The 8,335-nt window shown below is 38.1% G+C and overlaps 2 protein-coding genes across 2 annotated transcripts; both read right to left on the bottom strand.

Annotated features, from left to right (window-relative positions):
- Positions 1-270: 270 nt before the first annotated feature.
- On the bottom strand, positions 271-1,144 carry LOC140857482 (receptor like protein 21-like). The gene has a single exon (XM_073256425.1). The coding sequence runs from the start codon at positions 1,142-1,144 to the stop codon at positions 410-412; it is 735 nt and encodes a 244-aa protein (XP_073112526.1). The 3' UTR covers positions 271-409.
- Positions 1,145-1,339: 195 nt separating this feature from the next.
- LOC105037115 (receptor-like protein EIX2) lies at positions 1,340-3,412 on the bottom strand. The gene has a single exon (XM_029262299.2). It carries the CDS (start codon positions 3,410-3,412, stop codon positions 1,340-1,342), a length of 2,073 nt encoding a protein of 690 aa, XP_029118132.2.
- Positions 3,413-8,335: the final 4,923 nt, after the last annotated feature.

The raw sequence follows: 8,335 nt of genomic DNA, 5'->3' as shown, positions 1-8,335 counted from the left end.
CAAGCTTGTGGGCTCAGAGATCGAGCAAAGCTTTGAGATAAAGCCAACTTTATAGCATATCAAGAATAACCAAAGTTCTAATTCCTTAATTTGCTGAATAAACAAACTATGCATAGTCTCCTCCACCTATGAGTGCAATCTTCTGAGCTCAAACCATTGAAAACTCACATACATTCAGGCCTATCTGCTTAGCTCATTCACATGAGCTTCATCCTCTAAGCTCAAATAATTGAAGCATGATATATGACTGATAAATTAAGTGAATTAGTTGGAACATAATTATTTTATTAGAGTAGTACAGGTGCGGTTTCCATGTGTAAAAGTAGAGCTTGAGTATAGATAATCCATTCTGAATATTTCTACAATCACTTCTAAAAAAAAGGAAAAAAATTACAAATACAATTCAAGGTCACAAACTGTTGCGTTGTAATGTTGGTGAAATTGTTGCTAGGACCATGTAAACCATATTGAATACTTGATCTATATGTTGAAAATAGGCTTCTCTCCATTCTCTATTGAATAATAGTGGGCCAAAGACAATCCAGAAACCTGCTGCGAATCCTGGCCCCATGCTCATATACAACCACTTCATTTCAGATCCTTCTTCATCCATGGTGTTATCATTTTGTTCATCCCCTCCAACTGCATTTAAACCTTGGTTTGTCTTGTCATCTTTGCACTTTTGACTTAATGGGAACCCACAAAGATCAGGATTACCAATATAAATAGACGGGTCAATGAAGGTTTGAAGCTGATTACCAATTGGAACTCTTCCTGATAAGTTGTTATATGACAAGTTCAAGTAACTCAAAAAAGTTAGACTAATGATGCTTGAAGGAATTCCATCGAAAAAATTGTTTTTTGACAAGTCAAGTGACTCCAACTGTTGCAATGCACCAATCTTTTTTGTGATCTCTCCTGTCAAATGATTTCTAGACAAATTTAAGCTCACGAGTCCAAAAAGGCTGGTCAGCTCTTCTGGTATCATTCCAGATAAGTTATTATTTGAAAGGTCCATAACGATCACAAGTGGAAGCAATATGGCATACTCAATGTATATTCCTTTTATGGTCACTTGCATGTTTTCATTGTAACGAGTATAATTTTTTAAAATGGTTCCATTCATCTCTCCCGACACTTTCATGGCAGTAAAGTTTCCAAAGCTAGAAGGGATGGTTCCTAATAAATTGTTACTGGCTAGATCCAGGATTTGAAGAGCCTTTAGTCTTGATAGATTAGGAGGAATATTTCCAACAAGCTTGTTTGATCGTAAGCGAAGGATCTTCAAAGACAACAAACTTTCTCCTATCCAAATAGGTATTTTACCAGTGAATCTATTCTATCCAAGATCAAGAGTATTTAATCTCGCACAACTCTTCAAGGATGAAGGGAGTTCTCCTGAAAGATTATTATTACTCAAATGCAATGATTCGAGAAAACGTAAAGAACAGATTGATGGAAGAACACTTCCAGATAGATTGTTGCTTGAAAAATCTATGACAATGATAAGGGAAGAGTGGTTCCAGCAATCAGGGAGCTCATCGAACAATAAATTTTTTGAAAGATCAAGAGAGCCATATCGAAGGTGACAAAGAGACAAGGGAATTTCACCACTTAAATTATTTGTGGAAAGAGAGAGATATTCCAAATGAGGTATACTTTTGCCAATGTCACGATGAACTGCTCCTGAAAATGAGTTGTTCGATAGGTCTAGTAACCACAATCTTGAAGAATTAAAATTTGGCAAAGGTCCCTCAAAGTGGTTAGAACTCAAATTAAAATACTCAAGGTCGATGAAGTCTGTAAGGTCAGGTACACTGCCAGTGATTCTATTACAGGAGATATCTAAGTACCATATCTGGGAAAATGACCTCCAAAACCAATTTGGTATAGCGTCTGAAATTTCTGTGCTAGACATGTCTAAATAGGTAATGTTTTTTAGCATCCGGAGCCATGCTGGGAATCGTGGTCCCAGCTTGCAAGAACCAATAACTAATTCCTGAAGCTGAAAAGGGGGAATCCAATTAGACGTCAGATTCAGAATTAATTGATTTTGTGATAAATCTAGATATTTCAGTTTAGTGAAATTGGCAAACTGCTCTTCAGACATCACACCCTCCAAAAAGTTCTGTCCGAGGGATAACTCAATTAACTCCGCAAGTCTTCCAAGACTTTTTGGGAAAGTCCCATTCAACTTATTGTCGAAAAGATATAATTCTTGAAGTGCTGACAACCTTCCAAGTGATTCAGGAATAGGATCAAAAATTGAGTTGCCACTCAAATCGAGATATTTGAGCTTTCTGAAGTCTCCCAACCAGTCCGGCAAATAACCACTAAGCTGGGTGTTCCACATGTACAGAGTTTCTAAATTATTTTTGATGCATCCAGAAAACACTTCTTCAAATTCAAGCAAATTTTTGCTGATATTAATGTATGACAATCCCAAATACTGCAGCTTACACAGCTTCCCAAGTTCAACCGGAATTTTGCCTTCAAGAAACTGATTACTAGATAGATCAAGGGCCTTGAGCGAAGCTAGATTCTTAATTGCAGGCGGAATGATGCCCCGAAAGAAATTATAGCTAAGATCAAGGTACTCGAGGCTGCTTATGTTGAACAACCAACCAGGTATCGTCGAATTAATGAAATTTCCAGAAAGATCAAGAACAGAAAGTGAAGTAAAATTCACATGTGAAAGAGAGAGCGAAGTGGTGTTGATGCCACAGCTTTGTAAGTGTACCTCAACAACAGAAGGGAGCATGTTTAGTGCTTGCAGCCAATGAGCACCTTCTCTGAATTGCACTTCCGTCATATCGAGATATCGCAGAGAAGAAAGTCGAGAAATCCAGATGGCATTATCAATGATGAGAAATCCAGGTTGATTGTCATCATAATAATTATAACTGAGATCGAGATATTGGAGACTTGATAGATTCCCAAGCTGGTGTGGGACCAGTCCGCCCAAACTAGCACAGGAGAGGTTAAGATATTTGAGCTGACGGAATGAGCCCATGAATTCTGGGATACGAATTCCTCCAAAGTTGTTCATGCTCAAGTCAAGGTAATTCAGATATTTCAGACCAAGTAAGGAAGGCCTCAACTCACCTCCCAAGGACCACTTCTTGTATAGGAAAAGATCGTTGGCGTCTGAGAATGGGCGTGGGTTGCGGAGGTCTAGCTTAATGACATGGCGAGTCCGATTATCACAAGCCACGCCTTCCCATGTGCAGCAGTCGTCACCCACCCAAGAAGATAGCCTGTTGGAGGGATCTTTGAGGCCTTCTTTGAAGCCAAGAAGAGCATTCCTTTCGATGGGTATGCAGCCCGGGATTGAATCTCCATTGAGTTTTCTCACTTGAGCACACAGAAAAGCAAAGAACAAAAGTAGAAGTTGGGTTCTTTTAAGATCCATGAGTTTATTAGTTGCTGCGAGATGAAATAGAAGGATCTCTTTATATTAGCAAGGTAGAAAGTATCTTTCAATGCCGTCCATGACCAGCCAATAAATTGGTCTCTGAATATTCCACCTTGGAATGTAAGGTCGAGCTTCCTTCCACACCACACATGACTCGTTAGCAATCAAAAGTCCATGGGGCATTTTTGAAGATCTCTTCCCACACCGCACATGACTTATAATTAATTGTCGTCAAAAGTCCTCGGGATGGTTATGAGGACTTCTTCCAGGACCACACATGACTTGCGCTCGTCTAGTCACTAGTGGTCCAAAACTTGACAAGACGTACCACAACCAGTCTAAAGTCTGGAAGGGCTGGAATTGGTGTGGTGCTTCCGCATCTAATGGGAGGAACCGTGCGGGTTTGGGGCAAGGCTGCGTAGGTGGCAGAGGTGATGTCGTGTGCGTGTAATAATGCAGTGCTGCGTCGAATGAGAGATGGGAGAAATTAAAAAAAGGAAGAACAAATAGAACCAGGTTTTATTTAGACTTCTTTAAGCCGCATTTTTGGGGGTACTCTAGTATCGAAAACAAATTCCATGTCTAATTATCATATTTAGCAAAAAAAATCTAACAAAAAAGCAAATAATATAAATTTTCTTATGTCTGGTATAATCAAAAAAAATTGAATGTAGGAGTTGATCATGTTAACTTAACCTTCTTGTCTATTTATTATTTTCTTTAAGATGGTTAGTTTTTTAAGAGGAAAATCTTTGATATGGTGGAGAAGATTTTTATCGTCGTAGCGATACAAAATCCTTTGTTTGGAAACCTTCCATGATCCGGCAACTAAATTGGCCTCTGCTTGAATTCCATCTTGGCATGTAAGATTAGAAGCTTCCAATCAAGGCAAAACTATTATGGGTCTATTTGATTGGGGATAATCTGATATGAAAAAATGAATTTCACGTCCAATTATAATATTTGATATGAAAAATAAAAAAAATAGTAAAAAAATTGGTAGGCCCGATATTTATTTTTCAGAGAGAGAAGGTAAAACAAATACCATGGGAGATTGATATTTAATAAATTTTTGAGTGGTGATAATCCATACTTGATCAAAATACCTCCAATAAAGCTACATATGTAATCCATGAATTTGTTCTAATATCTTTCCAACTTCAATCAATAAAGAACTTTTACAAAAAAATTAAGATGGAGATGATATTATGCAAAGGAATATATAATTATTATCATTATATAAAAATAAATTAGAGATGACAATACTGTTTTAATATTAAAAAATTATTTTATATTAAAAAATATATTTATAAATTTAATTATATTCTTATATAAATTTACTTCCAATCAAATATAGTAATTTTTTTTTCAATATTATTTTTTAAAATAATTTTTTCATCAATCAAATATAATAAAATTTATTTTTTTATAATTATTTTTTTAAATAAATATTTTTTGATATATTTCAACCAATCGACCCTAAGTGGTACTTACCAAACCTCTTCTTTTCCATGCCACATATGACTTCTTTGTGTGCTTGGTCATTGGTTAAATACTTTGCCAAATCGTATCGAAGCCGGTTCAAATCCTGCAAGGGCTAGAATAGCTGAGTACTTCCACATGAGGCATATCTTTAGTCCTTATTCAACTACACGTTGGAGACGACTTGGTACTTATGCAAGACTTCTGTGCTCTTGCATTTATACGTGGCTTGTTTTTCCAACTCTAAGTAAGACATTAAGGATAGTGGGCATGCGGCTGTGTCCTTATTCAACGACACGTTGGAGAGATCGCGGTATTCATGCATGACTTCTGTGCTCTTGCATTTATACATGGCTTGTTTTTTCAAGTCTAAGTTAGACTTTATAAGGGGATGCTTGATTGGGCAAATTTGAAATCTAAAACGATAAATGACTCCTATTTCAATCATTTAATTAGAGAGAATCTCATTTCGATTTCGATTTTGATTTCGAGATAGTATGAGAATGATCTAATCTATCTAAAATTCAATCACTTCTCTTTCCAATGGATTCAAATTTTCATTTCAATTCCAATTATGAACCAAATATATTGAGAGATTTGGCCATTCCGATTTTCATTCCAATCAATTCCGAATTCTAATTTTAATCACAAACCAAGCATCCTCTAATATTGCATTTGGTGCATCGCCAGGCAATCTTAAAAGGTAATCTAGATTGCCTGCAGGATAATTGCCACAATTAAATTGTCAGTAATGTTGATTACTGTATTTGATACATACAGATAATATTACAGTAAAATTATAGAAAATCTTGATTGACATATTTAGTATGACAATCAGATTACTGGTAATGTAACATCAAATTTTCAAAATACCCTTTCCCTCTTCTTCTTCCTTCCGTATTCATTTCCCCCTTCTTCTTCCTTCTGTTATCCATTTCCCCCTTCTTCTTCCTCTCATGTCTTTAGCGGTATCTGCCACCGCCATCCTCGCGGCATACCCAGACCTCTCTAGGTGGAACTCCACCGCATTCCCCGGTGATACCTCTCTCGAGTAGAACTCCATCGCATCCCTACCGCCAGACACAGAGCTACGGAAGATGGAGGAGGTTCAACAGATAGGGGGAGGAGAGGAGAGGGGAGTGCGATTGGGGGGCCGAAAGGCAGTGTCGGAGGTGCGATGGGCAGGGGGCCACTAGGGGAAGAGAGCGCAGAGCAGCGGCGAGCGGCACGGTCGCAGGAGGGAGGGTTGGGGGGGAGGCGCGAGCAAGCGGTGAGTGGTGCCGCACGGGGAGGGGGGAGGGGAGGTGCGGAGGAGGACGATGGTGCCGCACAGGAGGGGGGGTGTGGGGGTGCATGTTTGGCAAGGAGCCATGGAGAGAAAGAGAGATTTAGTTTATTTTTTTAATAAAAATAATTTTTTTTTAATAATTTATAGTCAGATTTTCAAATATCTGATAATCTGGATAGCCATCTTTTTCGTAGGTAATCCAGATTACTTTTTGAGAGATAATCTGAATTGCCAAGGCAATTCAAATTGCCATCCAAAGAATGTATCAAATGCAATAATCCGATAGGATCTCTTTAAATTGTCAGCAATCTAGATAGATTGCCGATTACTAAATGCAACCGAAGGGTAATGGGCTGGCAGCCATGCAACTCACATGCACTCGCCTTAGATCAATCAATTAGGCTAGTGGCCATACACTTGCATGCACTCACCTTAGCTCGGTCAATTATACCATGTGCGTGGTATGCACTGCGCATATGTGCATGGACGGTAGCATGTTTTGCTGCACCTCAAGTTAAATTTAAAACTAGTATATAACCCACGTAATGCATGGGATTTTTTTTAAAATTTATTAGAACATATATTATTTCTAAGTACGGAGCTAACTTTCCCACGCTGACACTTGCCCTCCTTCTCTTTGCACGCAAGATGCTCCCCCTCGCCACAGTGCCCTCACCCTCACTTTCGCCGCTACTGCCCGCATCTTCGCCCTCCACCCCACCTTGAATAAAAATTTTTTAAAATACTAAGAAGTTATTTCTATGTAACCAAGATATATACCTGTATAATCTGAACATGAACATGCATAACCAGATATTGAAACTAGATAATCTGTATAATCTGAACATTAACCTATGTAATTAGAACATAAATCTGTGTAACCTGAACATGGATCTGTGTAATCAATCTGTGTGGACGATAAGAATCTAAAAATAATTTTTTAGTATTTTAAAAAAATTTTATTCAATTTAAAAAGTCAAGAGACTTCAAAGTAATTTCAAATTTATCCAAAAATTTATAGATAATTTTTTCTATATTTTTTCATTGTTCGGAGACCCGTGTTCCCGCAACGTGCCATGCTGGCGACTATGAAAAAATGGGTTGCCTTGATCTTGTTTGGAGGATAGTTGAAGTATGACAATTGGTGTGGGTTGCGGAGGTCTAGCTTGACAACATGGCTGGTATGATTGTCACAGGCCACACCTTCCCATGTGCAACAGTCGTCACCCACCCAAGAAGATAGCCTGTTGGAGGGATCTTTGAGGCCTTCTTTGAACCCAAGAAGAGCATTCCTTTCGATGGGTATGCATCTCGGGATGGAATCTCCGTTGAGTTTTCTCACTCGAGCACACAGGAAAGCAAAGAACAAAAGTAGAAGTTGGGTTCTTTTAAGATCCATGAATTTATTAGTTGCTGTGAGATGAAGTAGAATGATCTCTTTATATTAATTATTAGCAGGACAGAAAGCATCTTCCATTGCCGTCCATGACCAACCAATGAATTGGTCTCTGAATATTCCACCTTGGAATGTAAGGTCGAGCTTCCTTCCACACCACACATGACTTGTTAGCAGTCAAGAGTCCAAGGGATATTTATGAAGATCTCTTGCCACACCACACATGACTCAATTGTTGTCAAAAGTCCTCGGGATGGTTATGAAGACTTGTTTCCAGACCACACATGAGTTGCGCTAGTCTAGTGGTCCAGGTCTGTGTAGGGGGCAGAGGTGATGTCGTGTGCATGTAATAATGCAGGGCTGCGTCGAATGAGAGATGGGAGAAATTAAAAAAAGGGAGAACAAATAGAACCAGGTTTTATTTAGACTTCTTTAAGGCGCGTTTTTGGGTGTACTTTAGTATCGAAAACAAATTCCATGTCTAATTGTCATATTTAGCAAAAAAATCTAACAAAAAAGCAAATAATATAAATTTTCTTACGTCTGGTATAATCAAAAAATTTGAACGTAGGAGTTGATCATGTTAACTTAACCTTCTTGTCTATTTATTATTTTCTTTAAGATGGTTATCTTTTAAGAGGAAAATCTTTGATACGTTGGAGAAGATTTTTGTCTTTGCAGTGATACAAAAATCCTTTCTTGGGAAACCTTCCATGACCTACAACTAAATTGGCCTCTGTCTGAATTAGGAGTG

Source organism: Elaeis guineensis, chromosome 4 (genome assembly GCF_000442705.2).
Source record: "Elaeis guineensis isolate ETL-2024a chromosome 4, EG11, whole genome shotgun sequence".
NCBI lineage: Eukaryota > Viridiplantae > Streptophyta > Magnoliopsida > Arecales > Arecaceae > Elaeis > Elaeis guineensis.
This window is presented reverse-complemented; position numbering and strand designations above follow the sequence as displayed.

Bases quoted from the DNA above. Each gene is read 5' to 3' on its own strand.
- LOC140857482 (XM_073256425.1), bottom strand. From the start codon at position 1,144: ATGAAAGTGTCGGGAGAGATGAATGGAACCATTTTAAAAAATTATACT.
- LOC105037115 (XM_029262299.2), bottom strand. From the start codon at position 3,412: ATGGATCTTAAAAGAACCCAACTTCTACTTTTGTTCTTTGCTTTTCTG.